At 41.4% G+C, this 21,699-nt stretch overlaps 1 protein-coding gene across 3 annotated transcripts; it reads left to right on the top strand.

The window, feature by feature from the left end:
* The first annotated feature begins 1,079 nt into the window (after window positions 1-1,079).
* On the top strand, window positions 1,080-21,634 carry ODF2 (outer dense fiber of sperm tails 2). Of its 3 annotated transcripts, none has more exons than XM_035555048.2 (21): window positions 1,080-1,143; window positions 3,168-3,252; window positions 3,961-4,114; window positions 5,430-5,555; window positions 6,717-6,887; window positions 7,871-8,037; window positions 8,735-8,864; window positions 9,176-9,307; window positions 10,235-10,309; window positions 11,298-11,369; window positions 11,957-12,073; window positions 13,385-13,570; window positions 14,400-14,509; window positions 15,183-15,318; window positions 16,052-16,162; window positions 16,620-16,724; window positions 17,256-17,414; window positions 18,340-18,440; window positions 18,993-19,155; window positions 19,518-19,643; window positions 20,260-21,634. In XM_035555048.2, the coding sequence occupies exons 3-21, from the start codon at window positions 4,007-4,009 to the stop codon at window positions 20,431-20,433; spliced, it is 2,469 nt and encodes an 822-aa protein (XP_035410941.1). In that variant the 5' UTR covers window positions 1,080-1,143; window positions 3,168-3,252; window positions 3,961-4,006; the 3' UTR covers window positions 20,434-21,634. The 3 variants fall into 3 exon arrangements, with proteins under 3 accessions (XP_035410941.1, XP_035410945.1, XP_035410944.1); XM_035555052.2 differs by having other exon boundaries at window positions 1,088-1,143; window positions 4,003-4,114; XM_035555051.2 differs by lacking the exon at window positions 1,080-1,143 and having other exon boundaries at window positions 3,178-3,252; window positions 3,946-4,114.
* The last annotated feature ends 65 nt before the right edge of the window (window positions 21,635-21,699 follow it).

Raw genomic sequence — 21,699 nt, 5'->3', positions numbered from 1 at the left:
TCATACAAGAGTAACAAAGGGTTTGCTGTTGTAGCACTCGAATTAGGAGCGATCACTGGGGGTATCGTCACGCGTAATGTAGTCTGCTGAGCTGTGCTCTGCAGAAGGGCCTGATATTTTTCCCAGTGAGAGAGAATAGAAGTTTGAATGCAAGCGATCCTCTCCGCAGCCCAAGGCTTAAACTTCATTAAGTATCAGTTTCAAAAAGTTGTTTCTGCAGAAGAAAACGTGCATTTCAAGGAAACTGCTTTGCTGATATTACGAGTGCAGCTGGAAGCTGTCTGTAATGCAGTGACTTGCACTTCGTGGGTTGGGGGGAGCTTTGTTCGTATAACAACAGCCGTTGTGATAGTTCTATTGTTTTTTTTCCCTAAATGTACAGAAATGGAAGAAATATCAGCAGGAAAGCTAGTTACAAATTCAGTTATACGATGGGGAGAAAGAGAATGTTTACAGTAAAACCAGCTGGTTTGGTGCTTTTTTTTTTTGTCATGACTCACTGCATTTGTTAAAGGTGTTCTGTAGAACCAAAAGAACAAAGTTCGGGTGGGCAACGTTTGTTGGTTTTATTTATTTATTGTATTGAAGACACAACAGGAGTTTGAAGAACCCCCTTCTGGCACCTAGAGAAGCGTTCAGAGCCTCTCGAGAGCCAGAACACGCTGAGCTGCCACCTGAAGCCTCCCCAGCTCCTCGTAGCAACCGGAGCCGCGCTGGGGCTTCCTCACACGGGGGCTCTGCCCCTCTCCCCGGGGCCCTCAGCTCGGCGGGGCCGGGCCCCCCGTCAGAACCCGCCGCTCCCTGTGAGGAGCCGCGCGGCCCTCAGCGGGGCCCGCCTCGCGTCGCCGTGGCGACGGGGCCGGTTGCGGGGCGGGGCGTTGCCCTTGTGACGCGGCGGCGGGAGGGGCGGGGCCGCCGGCAGGGTTTGAATCGCCCAATGGGGGAGCCGCGGGCGGCGGCGGCGCGGCGGCGGCCCCGGAAGTGCGGCGGCGGCGGCTCGGGCTCGTACCCGTGGTGCTGCCTGCAGCCGCCCGCCGCGCCCCGCAACAACCGCGGGCTCTATGGCAGCGCCGCCCGCCGCCTCGCCGGCGAGGACAGCCTGAGGAGGCAGCGGCTGTCCGACGCCGCGTTCGGCCCTTCATGGTGAGGGAGGGGGCCGCCGGGAGGGCGCGGGAGGGCCGGGACCCCCCCCGCTCCCTCCCCGGTACGGCTCCTCCCCGCCGTGGCAGGAGGTGTGAGGGGGGCAGGAGGCTTGAAATGCAGAGCGGGAGGCGGCCCTAGCCTCGGGACGGGCTGCACCGTGCGCTGTGCCGCCGGCATCCCGGGAACCCCCGGTAGAACCCGGCCTGACCCCGAGCTGCCGGTCCCGGCTCGGAGCAGGAGGCCGGACCCGGGAGCGGGCCCTCACGGGTTCTCTGAGAGAAGAAAGAAACTCTCTGGAGAAACTCCTCCAGAGAGGGCGGGAGGAGTTACCCGGACTTCGGCAATAAACTTCCTTGGTGCTGGGGAAAGCTGGCTGACAGCTCCGGAGTTTCGTTCGTGGCGATTCAGCTGCCGTGAAGTTCTCAGCGCTGTGGCTGATGTGCGCTTCTGAGCCCGAGGAGCTGCACCCTTCCTCGGGAAGGAGAGGGTGAAAACGCCCAGCTGTGTTTGCAGCTCTTCGGAGCCAGAAGTGGGGGAATCCTGTTACTTCAGAAAACTGTCACTTCCTTTTTCTCTTGATTTTCGTGAATTGCTTTTCATGATTTGCTCCTGACTCTGCACTCAAGAATGTTAAGTGTTGGACTGACAGCTTTACAGCAAGCAGCAGGACAAGCTCCTGCAAAGTGGATTTTGATGATGCATTGCTCATGGAGTAGATCTTTCCTCGTTGTGACTTTTTTAAACCCAAGCCGTTCTAGTGCAAGTCCCTAGCATACACATTCATATTTTAGAGTAACTTTTATCTGTTTCTACTTCTAATTCTCTAGTATCATAGTGATCCACTGAGATTAATCAGTTCATATATAGATCCTTTTCCCACTGACTTGTACAATAGGGTAGTTCTGACTACGTTTCTGGCATTAGTTGTCCTGGTGTTTATGTAGCCCTCCTCTCCTGTCATGTCAAATTCAGATAAAAAGTATAAGGACAGTAGTTTAGTGTGTTTTTTCCTCAGTTGTACAAGTAACTCTTATTCTAAGTTAGGTGAAACTGTTAATAACTTTGATTAATGCTCATCCAATGTCTATTGCTGTTGCATTACTATATTAGTAATCAAAACTTGACATTTTTATAAGGTGATATAACATTATTAGTTTTATTTAGAGCAGGTTATTACACGAACCTTGACAAGTTGCGAAATTAATCAGGAGCTATAAAGAGTCATCTAAATTCTGTTCTAGCAGAGGTATTGTATAAAATCCTGCTCTACTTCATTACAAGTAACACTCTACTTGTAACACGTGTTGTTATGTAGCAAATTGTGAAGGAGTGCTTCCATGAGATTAGCAGCTAAGCCCTTTATAACACCACGCTAATAGCTCTACTCCCGCCATGCACAGCAGCCCTTGGAGGTCCCTCCTCCCTCGCTCTCATTTCAAGTCCCCTAGGTAGTACCAGGCAAGCAGCTGCTCACCGTTTGGTTCTGTGTACGAGTACACACGTGTTTGCTGAGTAGCACTGAGAACTTGTGTTGCAGGCTATTTTTTTTTTAATTCTCCAGTTTAAGCACAGATTTCGATGCCTTCTCTGCATACAGAGCTAAACCTAGGATGTTGACATTTCTGTTAAGTTTTGTTGGTGTTGGCAGGATTTAGGATGGTGTGGGGTTTGAGGGGGAAGGGAGAAGTATAGGTGCCTTTAAACTGTTCAAGCCTGATTTCCGTATGAAACTGGTTAAAAGGGGCACTTACAACTGTAACTGAGTTTGGGTGAGCTCATCTTGTGTAATTCAACAAAACATTTTCTGTTGTTTAAACCAGCTCTCAGCATCAGTGTGTAAGGAATGATAATTTCTTTCTTTATCCTCTGCTTATAGAGGAAAGCACTGACACACCAACTTCTGATGTTTAGGTGCAAACGTACAATAAGTTTGAGTCTGCACATTGCCTTAGTTTGAAAAGAAGAGGTTGCTCAGAAATTGGCACCCTTCCCTATTAGTGGTCATTTTATTATTTCTGCACCAGGTTTCCCTCAACCATCAAAAATGAAGTGACTTCAGTCTCTGCACAGAGCACACTGTCAAGAGGAGCTAAAAGCCTTACAATATCTGTAAGTATACCTAAGCTGACATAAACTGCTGCTGGTGGAATTTTATAAAATTTTCAATTGCATTATACTGAGGAACCATTACCTCAAAAAGAGGATCATGTCCAAAACTGATTTCTTTAGCTTTGTGTCTTCCTTTTGTGTGTGGTGTTAGGCAATGTTAAGGTTATGCATGCAATTAATGTAGGGATTTGTAAATATACGCGTCACTGTGAGATAATCTGAAGAAAAAATATCTAAAAGCTTTTAAGCATTTGTTTAACTTCAAAAAGACTCTTGAAGTTAAGCACATATGAAAGAGTTTGCAGGTTTAGGGTTTTAGGATGGAATAATCTCATGGTTTCCTCTTGACTTTTTTCATCTGAGCTGTTGAATGAATGCTTTCCCTCTGTCTCTATAATTTGTGTTCGGACTCTGATGGTGTTGGCTACTGGAGCCCTTGCTTTGCTCACTTGCTCTAAGACTTGGAACTCCAATGACTCTTACAGGCATCCTCTGTCACTCCAACTGTTTGGTCTTTAATAGCTGTGTTGAAAGCAGGAAATACCAGAAGTAGATAGATTGTGTGTGTTAATCTCTTTACAGCAATATAGCATACTGTTCAAAATGGCAGATGCTACTGAAAGAAAGCTCAAACTGTAACCTGAGCTGGCCACTGTTGCTCTCTGGCACAGAGGGAAATGTTGTTATTTCCAGTCTCCTTATTCACAGGTTTCCTTTCCTTGTATTGCCCTTTCCCATTTGTGGGAGAAGAGCCATGAAGAACCGTTCCTCATCTCCCCCTTTGCACGTCCACGTGGATGAAAACACCCCTGTCCATGTCCATATTAAAAAGGGTCAGAAAACCACACCTGCAAAATGCCAGGTAGGAGTGTGCAGCTGGGTGTTTGTAGGGGCTATGGAGGAAACAGTGGGTCCTAGAAGCACCACCAAATCTTCAAGGTCTGCTTTACCTTTATATTAGAACTGGAAGACTTTCTGCCTTGTTAACTGTGCATATTCAGTGGTGAATTTTCAGTAATATGTTTTCTCTGTTTAAAATGTTTTAAGTATGGTATAGAGTAAATAGTTTTCATGTTTAAGTGTATGATTATGAGGGGTACTACTTCCAACGTGAGGTAGTTTGGGGGATTTTTTCTTTGTATTTTCTGAATTTGTGTCCTCGTAAAGGTTTTTCTTTGGTTTCATCCCTGTTTTTGAAGGAGGGGCTTGGAGTAAGGTAGTACCCAAGTGTTTCAAATTCTATCTTAATTGTATTAAAATAAATGCCTTTAGGAGAAAAGGGTTTGCATTCGAACCATCTTCTGGCATTAAGCACCCTGTCAGTCTGCTGAGCTACGCAGCAAAGAAAGATCTCTTCGTATCCGTATCAAGAGTAGACAAGAGGCAATACTGAAGTTGCCTCATTCTTCCTTGTGTCTGCAGACATCGTGTTCCAAATCCTCTGTTAATTTGGTCTCTGTTGCTAATGGCAAGTATAATGGGGCAGGGTCTGACAATGAAGTCAGTGCCTCCTATTAATTAATTCCCAATAGGGTGCTTTAGAATATCTATTTTTTTCTCATCAAAGGTTAGAACTGTGCAAAAACACTTTAATTTTCCTCCAGCTAGAGCATCTCAAGTTCAAGACAAATGTGGATCTACCCATTGACTGCAAAGCAGGGAAAACATTTCAAGGGTTTTTCATAACTGCGCCATTCTTTTTTCTCTGGTAATGCTGTTGTAAAATGATACGGCTGCTCTTTTGTGAGATGAATTTGGAACAGAGAAGGGATCTGCCAGGTTGTTCCTTCTGCATGGGAATGGGTTGTATTGCAGTATTTTTTGTGTATCTCCATTCAGAGGAGGCTTCCTTCCCCATCCCCTCTCCCCAGATCTTCCACCCCTGGCCTGCTGGATAAGGTTTTCATCACATCACAAGTGCATATATTCTGGTGATAGAATAGCCGTGTGATAAGTAATGAGAATCTAGCCATACTGTCAAGTGAATGTGCAATAACCTTTTCTTCTGGCTGGTGTTAGCCTCCTCTGATGGCTGCTCGCTCATCTGATCTGATGTATGACGTCAAACACTGTGATAGTTTTGCATGAATGATCTTCCATTTGTTTTTGCAGCACAAATTGTAAATGTTTTTAGAAGTCGTAGTGATTTATCGTATTTTCTCTTTTCTGTTCTTCAGCAAAAGCAAAAACAGAAAATGAAAGGGAATACCGTGAGTGCACGCCGAACTGTCCAGGTGAAAACTAAAGCCCCCTGGATGCCCCCGGGCAAAACATCTGTCCTGGAGTCCACCTACAAATGGGAGGTATGGCTGATTTTGTTCTTAAAAGCAAGCTCTCAGCTTTAGCTGAGGTTGAAGAGAGCACTTAGATAATGTTATGATGGAGGGAGCTGGGCTGATCTGAAAGAATCCTGCCATCACATGCGATCCATTTTAAGTGTCTCATACACATCCTTTTCACTTTTTAGTATAGAAAAATTGGGAATTCATTAGCGTCTTTTGGCCATCTCATACCTTTCTATTTGTAGAAGCCAGACAAGTTTGTTTGTTCACTGTATTTAGCATTGATGTGGCCTCACCTGGAATATTGTGTGCAGTTCTGGGCTCCACAATTTTAAAAGGATGTTGAGATACTTAAATGCATACAGAGGAGGGCAACAAAGCTGGTTAAAGGGCTGGAAGGCGTGTCCTATGAGGAGGAACTAAGAACACTTGGTTTTTAAACTTGGTGAAAGGAATGTTGAGGGGTGACCACGTTGTTCTCTTCTACTGAGATGGGGAAGTGGAGAGGGAGGTGCTCACCTTTACCTGGTGGTGTCTAGTGACAGGATGCATGGGAGCAACTCAAAGCTGCATCAGGGAGGTTCAGCCTAGACGTTAGGAAAAATTCTTTATTGAGAGGGTAGTTAGGCACTGGAACAGGCTTCCTAGAGAGGCAGCCGATGTCCTATGCCCATTCGTGTTTGAGGCATTTGCTTAACACTTAATGATATGTTTTAATATTAGGTCATCCTCAAAGTCTTCTGACAGTTTGGCTTAATGACCTTTGTAGCTTCCTTCCAACTGAAACTATTGTATTCTATTTAACTGTACTACTCCCCTTCAGGATCTCATTTTAGGGCACAGCAAGGAGCCGCTGTTACTAGTCTGTTCTGAAGCATGGAGCAATTGTGAAGTATTGTGTAATATTTTCTTTTTCACAGGCTGACACCTTCAACTCTTGCATTCCTGGCTCTTCCTAGATGAGAATTTTAATTTTTTTCCTTTTCCTTCTTTTTCTATTTTAGTCTTTCCACATTGTTTAACTTTCCCTGATGGAAATGAACATCTGTTTACGATATTTTTTCCTTCCTGTTCTTATTGTGGTGATGTAACCTGGTCTCTATTTTTGGTAGAGTTAGGGTTAGAATACTGTTTATAACTTTATATTAAAAAAAAAGATGTCCATTATTGATTTTCTACTAGGGACCAACTCACCGCCTGGAAATTACACCTCCAGATTCAGAAAAAATGCTGTCAGTATTGCGTCTGAGTGATCTCTCTACAGACGAGGAGGATGCTGTTTGCTGCAAAATGAACGAATATGAAAAGAAGATAGATAGCCTGATGAACACAGTGGGAACACTGAAGAATGAGGTGAGGAGACAACATAAAGTCCTGCAGATTCAGCCTTTGTAGCTGATCATTTGGCAACAGGAAGCTAGAGTCTTGGTGAAATGGAAGACTACTCAGCTCGTTGGTTAGCTTGCTTAAAGAAATCAGTCTGAGTTGTTTAGAAGATCTGAACTAGTTTAGTGAGAAATTCACTAAGTCATACTATGTAACATTTTTAAACTGTATCCATTTAACAGAGTATTGCTGTGCTTTAGTTTCCAAATAATCATTCTTCTCATCAAACATGAAATCTGAAAATTGGTCATTTCAGAAGGTGAAAAAACCAGTTTGATGTTGTTCTATTGTCAAAGAATCCACTTATTCCACAAGACTGTTTCTTCTGATTCTGTTTTGAAATACGCAGCCCAGTGATGTTGTGTTTTCCAGCTAAATAGCCTCTTTTGTACTTGACACTATTTAAAAAATGGACAGGAGAGGTTTCCAGATTTCATAAGGTGCTCTGTGGTGGTGGTGAACTGCATTTCTTTCCTCCGAGTTTACACTGAGGGTAGGAAATCTTGTATTCTTATTATTTTATGCAAAACTATGTGAAGTTCAAATTAGTAAATAAGAATAGAATTTATTCTTCTTAGTAAGCCTTTTCTGTTCTATTTATGCTACAAAAATTAATGGAATTACTTGCATAATTGTTAAACAAAAATTTGTTTTGCTACTTTTAATGAGTGAATTGAATCTAAATGTTTGGTGATATTGCCTAATTAAATCCGTGATGTAAGATCACATTCGTTTTGTTAGCTTTAATTCTGTACTTGCCAGGAAATCTCAAGTGACCTCTGCTGCTGCAAAAGGAAACAAGTCTGGTGCACTAATTCAACCTCCTTTTGTATTTTCTCTTCTTGCACATCTTCAACTGTTTGTAGTGCTTATCTGCCAAGTGGGATGCATGTGTCATTCATGAGTCAAGTTCAGGTTTATTGTAAGTTCTATTTACATGTCTTTATCAGGCCAAGATGCATAAAAAGGAGCACCAGCAGCAAATGACAAAGCGTCTCCTTGAGGAGCAGAAAGAAGAATTGAATGAGGTCACGCAAGAGCTGGTAGAAACAGAGCATGAGAATACACTGCTCAGGCGCAATATTGAGCGCATAATGGAAGAGAAAGATCTGACTGTGTAAGAAACCTCCTGTTCTCCACTGTTACTGCAGTTAGTTGTATTTACAGGATGCCTACCTCCTTATTGCTAATGTTAATTGAGGTTGAAGTTTGTACTCAGGGTTGCAGTGCTGCAGAAGAACTGATGCTCTTGGGTTTTTTGTCATCGTTTGGAAAGGGTATTTTGAATGGCAATAGCTGCAGAGAAGGGCTCTAGCGTGGTCATTGGAATGGGAAAAAAACTACTCCGTCAGGAAACTGAAAGAGGTTGGCTTGTGTGGACTGCTGTAGGGTCATCCTAGCTGTGCAGTTCATATTTTGAAGGTTAAAGAGATGCTGTTTGTAATGTGATGGTGTTGGTACAACAACACATGAATAAAAAAAAAATATGGAGGTGAATATTAGAAGAGAATTTCTGGCACAGCATTGAGTTTTGGCTTTAATGGTGTGTGCAGGCTTTGGTATGAGCCCAGTTTGTCCCATCTAAATTCCTGTTTCATAGTTGTGATCCTAGCAAGCTCTTGGAGCCTACTTACAGTCTGCAGTCAGAAAAAACTTCCACACTGAAAGGGGGTGAATCTTAGGTACTATTTTTTTAGAGCTTTTATCCTGTGATTAGAGGGGTTTTGTCTGCTTTAACTCAAACAACTGTGTATTCATACTGGTTGGTACAGCTGTCAAAGTTTCTTGTTTCTCTAATTGCTAAATTACTGCAGGCTACAGAAGAAATACTTGCAGCATGAGAAAGAGTGCCTGATGTCCAAGCTGAGTGAGGTTGAGAGGGATGGAGAAGCAGCAGCCAGACAGATCCACGCCCTGAAAAATACAATTGGGAGACTCAACATTGTAGGTGTTTTTTTTGCTTTTTTGTTCTTTCCTTTGTTTTGTTGTGCTGTTCTGTGGCTGTCTTAAAAACGTAATGTTACAATTGCTGATCCACCAAAACCATAAGGAGAAATGGAGGGATTTAACTTGCTTAATGTGTTTGCTAGATCTCTTTAGAAACTGGATGTTTATTTGTAGCATTCAGCCACCTTCTCACCTTCTGCACAGATGGTGCTGAACATTGCAATGCTTCTGCTTTTAGCAGCATACGTTAATTCCAGAGTTTGAGACATTGCGTGTGAACAATATTATTTTATTTTTTCCTCCTCTAGGAGAAACACATGAGCAGCTCAGACATTAACACACTGACAAGACAAAAAGAGCTGCTGCTACAGAAATTGAGTACCTTTGAAGAGACCAACCGGACACTCCGAGAGCTTCTCAGAGAGCAGCATAACCGGGAGGTGAGCAGTACTGTGTGCTTCAACTTGGATGATTACCAAGGGCAATATTGTCTTCTGGACTGAAAACGGAACTTGAATTTGAGAGCTTTTAACTCTTTTTCCTAATGCTGCCATTGACTGTGTGCCATAAAGGATGGATTGTTTTCTTTATCCCTACCTGCCTCATTACAGTAAGACTGACTTTTCTGCTGTGGGGATGTTAGAACATATGTCTTCGGCTGCATTAAAAGGTATAGGGCTCTACTGCGTTGCTGACTGTTTTTCATTTGGATACAGATGTATCTGCAGGTCTTAGACTTGTGTCTGAACAATAACTCCTGTGGTTATGTCTTCAGCATCTGTGCCAACATTTTGGCTTATCATGCTAGTCTGAAATGTTACTGCTATACTGTTGTGTTGGCTAAAGCCTGAGGACTAGATGTTGCCTCAGCTAATGGGAGCATGAGGATTTTCAGAACTTTATTTTCATAGGCTGGATTGCAGAAGCAATGTCAGAAGCTGTTAACAGTTCTGTACTGTTTGTACAGAACGATTCTGTATAGTTTGCAAAAGCACTGCAGAATGAAACTGCTATGCTTCCTGTAGTTGATAGTTTCTTTGAGCAAAAGCAGGCCAATGGTAACTGTTTTCTCAGCTGCAAGTGAGACTAGAGAAAAGGACTGAGTTCTTCTATGTGACCTTCCCCAAATAATGAGAAAGATCTGAAAGATCTTAATTTGCCATTGTGCTTTTTATTATCATATGTGTCTGGGAGGACTGGGAAAGCTTTTTGAGATAGGTGATGATATGTGAAATATTTAGATAATTTAATACGAGAATTGCTGCTGCAACATGGGGAAGATGGTTGATTTTCCCACTTACGTCTGAAGAATATGTAAAAAGCAGACTTTTTATTAAAACGTTTTTCCTCTCCTATTTCTTTTGCAGAAGGATGCTCAGAAGATGTTGGAGCAGCAAGGTGTACTGTTGAAAAGGCTTGCTGACTCAGATGCAGAGAAAGTGGTAAGCAAACAAAAACAACTTTTTCTGCAGAATGGTAAAGCAGAGAGAGCTAAATTGTAACCTCTTCTTTGTCTGTATTCAGCCATCAAGTTTTACACTAATCCTTTTAGACCAGTAAAAATATCCTGTTTTTTGTAGTAATCAGAGTCACTATATTGCCCCTCTGGTTAACAACCTACATTACAAAGCGGATAGATTTTCAGAGCCTTTCATGTATAGGGCTTAGAATGGGGATTTCACAATTGAGACCTACATATAAGAACACCATTATGGTTCACAGTATTCAGTTATGAAGAACAGTTTTGGATACTTAAGCCTGGTCTCATCATGTTCAGTTCAAGCACAAATTATTCTGCTTGCCTTTTCCGTATAGTACTGGATGTACAAACCAAGAATTGTACTACACGTTTCTTTAAAAAGAAATCTCTGGGGGTGGCAGAGAAAAAAGTATCTGCTACAAAAAGTACCCCTGACAGTTGGGACAACATTCTTCAGTTTGGATATCATCTTACTGTTTCTGTATGTTTCTCATGTTATCCTTAGAGGTATCAAAGCATAAAGAGGATAAGCTTTCTGTTCCTGCTTCTGTCACTGAATGAGTGAATGACCTGGTACCAGATTTTTTTTCCCTGTTTATTTATCTGTAAACTGAGAAAAGCGTTCTTACATTGCCAGAAGTTAGAAAACTAGCCGTGAGACATGGGCAGTGTCCTTTCTCATCTGTGGAGTTTATAATCTTGCCAGGCCCTGTGGTATCCATAGGATATCCCATGCCCTGTTACACAAATGTATGCATTTCCCTTTTGCTTTCTGCTTGAGGAGACTGCAGACTGTTTTTCTGAGACTGAGGATGCTGTTGCTGTGGTTACCAGACAGAGAGTGCTGTAGATCAGAGGGTCTCGGGAGGGAGGCAATTACCCCTCTTTTCCTCCACCTGCCAAGCTGATTGTGTTTGTTATTTAAAATCTGAGTGGTGTTTGTTTTTCAGCAACTTCAGATGAGGCTTCAGGAGAAAGAACAAGAGGTGGATGATCTTATCATTCAAATACAGGCAGAGAAGGTACTTCCCTTTTTCTGTTCTCCCCTCTCTGCTCCACCCTCCAGTTCCGCAGAACCACAGATAGTCCAAAATATGGATTTGTGCTTGGGTACAATTACTTTATAAGGGATCAGATGGTTGCTTTGCTTTTAAAACTAGACAGATAAGCTACCTATTCCCACACAGTTGTAGACTCAATATTCTGCTAATAGAACACCAATCACAAAGATTAATGGGTAGTATTCTCTCTTTGTTTGGGTTTATCACCAAATTGCCTTTCTGTTTAAGGTCCTGGTTGATTCCAGATGTCAAATTCCTGTAGGTCCCTCCATTTAGAAAGTAAAAGGCAAGTGTGCTGGATAAGACCAGACATGAAGGATACTTTGCCCTAGAACAAATCTTTCAGGCCAGTCATTCATAAGATAATGTAAAAGGAATGCCTGTTTTTTTTGTTGCCCATTTTGTTGGAGAAGAGGAGCTGTGAGGGTCCATCAAAAGTGGAGGTGGCTGGAGATAGTATCAGAGTTCTTCACTGAATGGCTACATGTTAAAAAGTGTTCCTTCTATTAGCTAGCTGAAGAAAAACGTGTCACTTGCATCTTATTTAGGACCAGGCAAAGACAGCAAGTGAACTCTCAAAATCTATGGAGGCTGTGAGAGGCCATTTACAAGCACAGCTACGAAATAAAGAAGCTGAGAACAACCGTCTGACTGTACAGATCCGGGTAGGTTTTCAGTGGTCCCTGGAGACTGACTGTTCATTTATACTCACAAGCTGAATCCACTGGCAAGGGAAGTAGCACTCACCGAGTATTCTTCTTTTCTGTGTCATAGACTGAAATATTGGATGGTGGTGCTTAAGCTGCTAACACATACTGTGACCTTCAAATGAAGTAACAAAAGAAAAAGCTTTTCACTTCTGATGCATGAGGCATAATCATAACTTTAAGGGCTATGTGCATTTATTACGTTTTTCTTCTGAGTTAATTACTATATATTTACTTTAAAAGATGGTTTTGGTTTAGTCAGGCATCAAGACAGATCACAAACTATTCAATTTGATTTCTGGGAAAATGCTGCGCCGTGAGTTTCTGTATTTGATTGCTCTCATGCATGCATTCTACAATATTAATAAGGAGGAGAAAGTTCCCCTAATTTATCTTGATCAAAGTCTTATGTTTAGCATATCTGTTGTTGTTATGATGAACATGTGCATGCTAATAATCTAGAAGAGCTTTAATTTTGTTAAGCTATACAGCTGCGTAAAGCAACATAATTATATGCAAATATTTCAATTAATAAAAAGAATATTCTCGGGTAGATCAAAAGACTGGTAGACCAGTATTTATCTTGATCAGGAGAGGCAATCAGTATTCTGGAGAGCAGCTTATGAGAGAGGAAATTTACAAATAGCAATAAATACAGAGATAGATTTAGTTCTGAAGAATTGAGAGGTCAGTAGATTCACAGTCCTGATTTGCCTCATTTCATTTGAGTTTGAAGGGTGTTTGAGAGTCCACTTTTGATTCTGATATATGAAATCTTTTGTATCAAGGTGGAAATACTGGAAATAATTTCTGTGTTTTAAACCTTCTTAGAAACCAGAGATCAGTTACAAAAACTCTCTCAAAGGATTTCATATTTTTAGCATCTTCAAACTTTTTTTTTCCCCATGTTGTTATATTATAACTTGCAGTGAAAGGATTTATTTCTGTATGGCTAGAGTAGGCTGTTGCTTTTTGTTACGAGCAGACAACATCGTAGGATGCACTGGGATTGAACATATAGCTTTGCTGTCTCTTGCCTTTCTATATGTACATGGGCATAAAAGTTTTTTCAGTCTTTCAGAGGTCATGCTGACACGTCTGCCTGTGTTAGGACAGGATTAAGCAGGTGCAATGCAAATACCTATAGGCTAAAGGTTTGAGGTTTTTATGCCTGCCTCTCTCCAGTGTTTCTAGGAAACTAATTGCTGCTTTAGGTATACAGGTATGAGGATAATATTCCCTGTGGTGTGTTTCTTCTTCCTGCTGCAGAATCTGGAGCGCAATGAAGCTCAGCATAAGGCAGAGGTGGAACTTATCAAGGAACAACTGAAAGAACTAAGGCAGAAGACAGATCATGATAAAGAGGCCCTGAAGAAAGCCCTCCGTGCACAGAAGGAGCGGGCAGAGCGGAGTGAGGAGTATGCAGAGCAGTTGACTGTCCAGCTAGCAGAAAAGGTATTTGATGATACAGGAGAGACCTCATTTCAGATCACGTGTCTAAACCTTTGATTTTTGGTAGCAGCCCCAGGGAGAGTCTCTGCTTTCAACTAATGAGATTTATTTTTGTCTCAATGCTTTGGCCCGTTTATGCTAAGAGTAGAACAAATCCAGTTTTCTCAGCTTTCACTATATTCTTTGCATGTCCTTAACTTAGGACATGCGGTAACATAGATTATACAAAAGTAGCAGATCTGATTTTTTTCACCGAATTCTTCAGAACCGTCTGAGGGTTGGCAAAAGCCAATAAAATAAAGCCTTGTGGTTTGGGCTGAAAAGTCTGAATGGAGTCAGTTTTTAATCAAGAAGCTAGTTAGAGCAGAAAAGTACAAAGACTTTGAGATGCACGTCCTGTTGAAAAAGGACTGAAGGATAAAAGGATTGAAGGATAAAATGACTGAAGAAAAAGTAGCAAAGTTAGGACTAAGACAAATCAGAAGGGAATATGGATTTTATGCTACTTATTTTTCCCTTGTTTGTAGAATACTAGGGACCAGAGCCACTATTGGAATTTTATCTGTGCTTTGTATTTCTGATCACTTGTTTGCTGCCTTCAAAGAGGATTCTGCTTTCCATGATGGTATGTCTGTTATCTGACAGTAGTGTTGTAGGAGAACACCTCTCTGTGAAGGATCAGGAAGAATAAACATAAATACTTGTCTTCAATATTTTAAGCTTCAGTGAAGTCTCTGTACATATCATGCTTAGCCATATCAGCATCTCTGTATGCTGTCTGAATATCCAACGTCTAGTGCTATTTTTGTCACGCCTTTCTTTTGTTTGATAGGACAGTTATGTTGGTGAGGCGCTGTCTACTCTGGAGTCCTGGAGGAGTCGCTACAACAAAGTAGTGAAGGACAAGAGTGACCTTGAACTGGAAATCGTTACGCTGAACAGGTTAAAATAAGACTAGTATGGAGAAACTGGCATGAGTGGGGATGAGTACCTAGTTCAAGCATAAATTAATTAATTAAATTGAATAATTTAATTGGGTTGTCCGTAAACATCCAAGCAAAACTAGTCCTGTCTATGGGACAGTAGAGTTTGGAGGGGCCGAGAAAGGTGTGGCTTCTGCTGTTGACTTGCCATAGCAAAGGCAGGCTGATCCGTAAATCTCTCTGAACCTTTGCCATTTTGTCATGCTTTGAAATGATTAAGGTTATTTTTCTTTTTAAATGTTTGAGATCCTTGAATGGAAGGTATTAGAAAGTTATAGACAGTCTAGTTCATGGCAATTTTGTCGTGGTGGTAAATAAATATGTTGGTATTACTGCAGTATAGTTGTTGCTGCAGGAAAAAATAGGTAGGTATGAGGCAAGAGAGAAATACCTCTTTATCCCATGTATCTTGGAGGCAATGCATTTGAGCTCCAGGGGGACAATTCAAGTCAATTTTGAGTGGGCTAAGAAGACTGAGGTAGTAGAACAGCGTAACAGGTAGGTATGTATACATGAACAGAACAGGAATATGAAAGTATAGGGAAAAGACGTGTTTCTGAAGCTTATTTTGAAGGATTAGGAGTCTTATTCTTTCTAGTCAGTTAAGGATTAATTTTCTTTCTCTACGGCAGCCGTATGGCAGACTTGCTGGAACAGCAGGCAACCCTGGAGGATAGGATGCGGGAAGACAGAGACGCCTTGGTGGATAAATTGCATCAACAGACTACAGAGACCACTTCTTTCAAAATGGAGAATGAAAGGCTAAAGGTCAGTGATTCTAGGGATTTGAAGCTGAAATGCTACACAAAGAAGGAGAAATTATAATAAGTTGCTTGGCCTCTGAGGACAGAGCTGATTTGCACCCATTACTGCCATTTAGTTTCAAACCAGTTTCACCATAGCCTGAGTATGATACCTAAAGTATGCTGGAAAGAGACATAAAGAAAGTGAGTGAGCGTTCTGGGAGGACTGGCTTTCTTACAGCTTTTGGTAGGAGTATCTTCAGTCCAAGTACTGTTCCTTCTTCCAGCTGAGATCTTAAGTGTTGTTCTTAATCTTCATGATGCTGGCCAGAGAACAAACAACTGTAACTATTCGTGCAGAGAGAATGGTAACCTCTGTAACAATAATAACAAAGAAAAAAGGTGTAATGCCTGGTGTATTTCTCCTGTCATTTCTTTTGCCACTGGTGACTCTGGTGACCTACGTAATTTTCTTCTTGTAAAGCTAGGCATTGATCCAAACAAGGAATGGTCCTAATCCAAGTAGCACAGCTCGTTCAAGCAAACAGACTGCGCATCCATTCTAAACCCACGTGCTCTGCTGGCATAAATTTGGCAGTCCACTGAAGTCTGGAAAGTTTTTGCTAACTTAAACTGACAAAATCCCTATTTTGTTGTTTTTCTTTTTTTTTTTTTTTTTTTCCCAAATCTAGACAACATTAGATGGCTAATTTAACAGTTACTTTGAGGCACTCAATGAAAGATGTTTTCTTTTTCAGGCTAGTGTGGTCCCAATGGAGGAAAAGCTGAACCAAGCACACATGGAAGTACAGCAGCTCAAGAACTCTGTTAGGAACTATGAAGGGTTGATTGAAACCTACAAATCACAGGTAGGCATCTTATTGATTCCTTCAGCACTTGCACAAATGTGTTTTCTCCCCTTACTGCAGTGGTTTATTCTGTAATGTGTTAATCTGTGAATCGCTGTTGGAGGTTGCAGTTTTGTATGGTTTGGGATCATCTGTCACTTTAGCTTTTAAAGATAGAGTTAAATAGTGAGATTCCTTCTTCTGCCTTTTGGTGTGCTAAATACTATTTCTTGGCAGCTTCTTTTGGGATTTTGGATATGCTGGTAGTTAGGAAAATAAGGCCAAAAGGGAGAATAAAGCCCAAATGAGCCAGACAGGAGAAGCAGAAAGTGAACTTACAAACTTAGTCTGAGATGGTGGTTACTGTGGCAAGAAGTCTGTTGCTGATTCTTGAGCAGTTTCAGTCACTCCAAAGTATAGCACGTTTGTTGAAAACCGTATGTAACAGATGAAGTATGTGCTTTTTTTGTATGCCCAGGTGTTGAAAACCCGAATGGAAGCAGATGAAGTGACAGCAAAACTGGAGAAGTGTGATAAAGAGAACAAGACACTAAAGGATGAAATGAACAAGGAGATTGAACTGGTAATTATTCCTCTAAAGACTGATATGCTGTAGACGTTTATGGATTTTAATATTCTCCATATAGTTTAAAATGGCTGTGAATAAAGGGTTACCTGAGTTTGCCTTTCTCGATTAGCTTTTCTCAGGGCTTGTTCATTCTGCAAAATGTATTGAACACATTTAACAGCTTCTTTTTGACTATATGGCATTCTTCAGAGGTGTTTAAATTGAGTAGCCTGTTCTTTGCTGCAGAAATAGTGGCTTAGAACTGTGGGCTATGTAGGTTACACCGTTGTTTGCTGCAGAATGACTTTTCCTCATAAAGCAACTTATAATCCTAGTAAAATTGAAGCCCAGGATCCATTGATGCCAAATTGTAAGGGATAGGCTTTTGGAGTAGAAGATGACAGTACCTGGGCTTTGAACTCCAACACTTGCCTAACTTCCACAGTGTCATCATGGCTGCAGGCTAACAAAACTTTCACAGAAAGAAACTTTTTAGTCTAGACCTTATGAACATTTGAAAGTTCCTCATATTCTCTTTGACTGTAGGCTCGTAAGCAGTTCCAGAGCCAGCTTGCTGAACTGGAAAAGCTGCCTGAGATCCTAAGGATCACAGAGACGCAGCTGGCAAAATGTCAGGACCAGCTTCAGAGTTATGAGAAGAAGAATGTGGACCTGTCTCTCATCATCGCAGATCTGCGTCAGCGGGTAAGGGACTGGCAGAGAGCACCTGCAACACAGAAATCTGCAAGTCTGAGACCAAGATGAATTTCTAATCGCAGGAAAGTTCAAACTTCATCTCTCTGTTCTCGTCTCTTTCTGAAAAGATTAAACGTGCACTGCAAAATAAATGTGTGTGCCATGTCTTTGTGCAAGAAGTTAGCAGGGTAGCTAGAAGCATTCCTTACCGTTTGAGAAGTTTTTAATCCCTTGGTACAGAACCATACTGGGACTTGAATAGCAGCAGTAGCAACACTTGCAAATGCCAACACTCGCTTCTGTTACTTCCATCATCTTGTCAGCTTTCCCTCCTGTGTTTTTCTGCTGGTAGTGCTGTCCCAGCCTTGTTTTCCCACCCTGATTTTGGGTTGTTTTCCCACCCTGATTTTGGGTTGTTTTCCTAGTCCCTGTTTTTTTGTCTCAGGGAGGACTGTATAGGTGTCACAGGACAATTCTAGACAGGCATGACTTGTACAACCATGCCTCAGGACACAGCAAATAACCTTGCAGTCTGACTGTTTTGCTCTGATGGGCTTGGAGTTACAAACCTTCCTGGTATTTAAGTCTCTAGTGTCTGTGTGGGATGCTGTCATGTATATGGCTGTTATTTAATGTGTGCGCTTTGCTGTGCTTACAGGTGGCTGCTCTGCATGCAAGCTTTTACCAAGCTGGCTTTTCATGTGCAATATGAAAGAACTTTCTCATACCTTTCCAACCATTAGTGGGAAGCACCAACAAAATGGATGTTAAGTGTGTTTAGTGCTTTGCTTTTCTATCCACTATTCCTTTCCTAGGATCCTGCAGAAAATTATGAATTGAGCATGTTTCCTTCTGGAAAGCCACATACGTTTTAGGTGGTTGGTCATGTGTGTAGTGACTATTCTGTAAAGTAACTAATTGCTGTAATTTTTAGATTGAGCTCCAGGGGGACAAAATGGAGGTTACAAGAGAGAGGTATCAATCTGCCCAAGAGGAGAAAAAGCAGCTCACCTTGAAGGTGGAGGAGCTAGAAAGGTTAGAAATATTAGGCTCTCTTGTTCTCTTAACCTTTCCTTTCCATCCTCTTTCTATTGAGTTTTTTTTTTTCAGGAGATTGAAACATCTTCAATGTTTTTCCAGTCCCCCATTTGCCTCCAGGATTCTACACGCTTACTTATCCCACAAGGATCTCTAATCACTAGCTGTCCACTAGAGAGAGAGTTGTAGATTCTTGCAGCACACTTCACAAATATTTTTTAAAAGGACGGTGACCTACACAGCAGATAAACCAGCTCCTTGTTCAATCTAGTCTGATAGTTTTGACGTTACTGAACATTACAATGTTTTTATCTGTATTTATCAATTCCTTTTAGTGACGATGTCTGGGAAAAGGCAGGTATATGAGTATTCTTTGTTCTTCAGTCTTTGAAATTCTGATTTGAGAAATGAAGAAGTGTTTCTTGGGGCTTGGACTTTTTTGAGGGAGCATGGAATCCTCCGAGACTAGTCAAGACCTAACAAAAAGGCAGACTGAAACATTCTCCATTTAAAATGAATAGGTTTCCTTCCCTTGTTGTCTTAACCCAGAAAACTAGAGACAACGAGCGCCCAGAACATAGAATTCCTTCAGGTCATAGCAAAACGTGAGGAGTCGATCCACCAGTGTCAGCTGCGGTTAGAGGAGAAGACCCGTGAGTGTAGCTCCTTGGCTCGTCAGCTGGAAATGGCCATTGAGGATGCCAAAAGACAAGTAAGTAATTTCTTGGATTTGTGTATTTTCTCAAAACTACCCAGGCTGTGAAAGGGGAATGAGAATGCTGGACATTACCTCCTCAGCCTATGATCAAATTCATGAAAATCATCATGTTCAGTGAAATACAAACAATAAAATGTACTGGTACTGTTTGTCAGCACTTAAACCTTTGAAAAACTGAACCCTGCTTCTCCAGTTTGCAACAGAAGAAAGCCCTAGACTGAGCTGCTGCTTATGTATGTGTCCAATGAAGTTTATAGGGCTTTTGTGGGCAATGGGTTAGGGGAAAAATCATTCTTGCATTAACAAGAATTAACATTCTTGCTTTAACAAGATTGTTATTCTGTTGTTGCATGTAGGTTGAACAAACTCGAGAACGAGCAACATCTAGAGAGAGGGCAGCCCAGTCCAAGATGTTGGATTTGGAGACCCAGCTGAGTAGGACTAAAACAGAGCTGAACCAGTTGCGTCGGAACAAAGATGACGTGAGTGACTTGCAAGGTGTATTCTTGCTGTGCTGGTAGGGTCCTGGCAGCAATTGAGTCCATAAAAAAGGCCCTATGGATGTGCTGCAAAAACATACAGAACGTGCTCTAATCTCTAAACAAGATTTGCACCAGATGGCATGGGAGATATTGTGACTCCAACTTCATGTACTGTGGTTTGTTATCTGAGAGAGAAAGCAATTTTTGTTCTAGAGAAAAGTCTTTCTTCTAGAAGAAAGAAGGGGGGAATCTTTTATAATATCCTATTTATGCTGCTTGTTTACTTGAGTTTTACTTGGAATTGCGTTGGTATATGAATCAGGTCAAGCTGGTTTTCAGGGAAGAGTGTGTTTAATTCCATAAAACTATAGCTAATCAGTTTTAAAAGCCCACATGATTAGCTGTGTTGTCTCCTGGTTTTTATTGTTGGGTTACTGAATGGAGTTTGGAATGATCAAAAAGAAATGACAAAGGTCATAGCACCATGTATGGTAATGCCATCTACTGCTGTGCTAATTTTTGCTGGCTGCAGCACTTTCTCAGAATAGCTCAAGTTTAATGTGAGTAGAGTGAATGCTGCTGTCTTTCAACCTGTGTTTTGTGCTTCTTTATATAGGCAGAGCGACGGTATGAAAGCCGCCTACAGGATTTAAAGGATCGGTTAGAGCAGTCGGAGAGCACTAATCGCAGCATGCAAAACTACGTCCAGTTCCTCAAGTCTTCCTATGCCAATGTTTTTGGAGAAAGTGCCTTGCTGGGCTCCCCTGGCCGCTCTCGTTCATCTCCATGAGGACAATGCTCTCCCTGTGTCTCTGCATTTAAGCACAAAATGAGCCCTACTTCAAAGCCATATGTTATTTAGAAAAGTGGTTGGCATTTCAGGGTCACATAAGGGAGAAGTTTTTCTCTTTTCCTTACAGCACAAGATGATACAAGGATGGTGGCATATGACTTAAGCGTGTAGAATATCAGCAATGCTGGTTTGGTGTTGGAAGCTGGCATTGCACTGTAAGCTGTGCCCCAAAACCAGATGGTTCTGCATATGATGGAAAAGGATTTCATCCTATATGGTCCTGATGGTTTCAGCTCTTAAAACCTGTCATTGGTTTTAGTTGTGCATTAATGTTTGCAAGAGTTCTTTTTTTCTTTTCGTGTTTTTTTTTTTTTCATTCTGCTTCTGTATTGGGAAGATCATATGATATGTTTCTGCTTTTCTTTTTTTTTTTAAGCTATTTCACATTATATCAATACAGTGGGTGATAGGATGGTGGGAGATAAGTCCACCCACTTCTCACAGAAGTGTGAAGCTGAAAATATCTTAAGTGCCTGGGCTTAACACTTACAAAAGATTATCTCCTGAACCACCATGGTGTTTGTGAACAGTTTTATACCAGAAATAATGATTTTATTATTTTTTTACTTGACTCTTGTGTACTCTGTGATCCTCACTTTTTTTTTTTTTATTTTAGTGTGTTGCTAATTTTTGCTTTACTCTTCTCACACTGGTTTCCTGATCCCGAATGTCCCCAGGACTGAGTGAAAACCTTCTGTATTCAGACTGCAGTTTAACCTCAGTGGCACTTCAGTTGCTGTCTCAGTGTGAATGCTGTATGAGTTCAGGTTGTGCATGAAATACTGATTTAGGTCTTAAGCCAATTAAAGAGCAACTGCTGACGCTCAACATCTTCATCAAACTGGCCTGCACTTTCTCCTCAAAAATCAGGTCGGTTGATAATGTGTTGAGTCTCGAAAACTTGTTGACTCTTGTGCCCTGTTCTTTCCAATAAATGGTTCTTATGGGGACAAAAATAAGCATTTTTTTAAATCTCTTTTGTATCCTATTTATGTGTGATGTCATTGCGCAGTATTTGTCATAAAGCTTTTATAAGTAAATCATTAATTGACAGTTCTGTAATTTTGTGTGTCATACTTAAAAATCCTAAAAGGTGCTACGGTGAAAAAACAAAAACAATAAACTGTGTTTTAATTGATTATGTTGGAGCGATCCTCTTCATTATGCTGTGACTAGGGGCTTTGGGGTCTTATTTTGGAAACC

The sequence above is a fragment of the Cygnus atratus genome, chromosome 19, assembly GCF_013377495.2.
Source record: "Cygnus atratus isolate AKBS03 ecotype Queensland, Australia chromosome 19, CAtr_DNAZoo_HiC_assembly, whole genome shotgun sequence".
NCBI classification, from domain to species: domain Eukaryota; kingdom Metazoa; phylum Chordata; class Aves; order Anseriformes; family Anatidae; genus Cygnus; species Cygnus atratus.
Note: the sequence above shows the minus strand (reverse complement) of the source record. Positions and strands in the feature narration are given on the sequence as shown.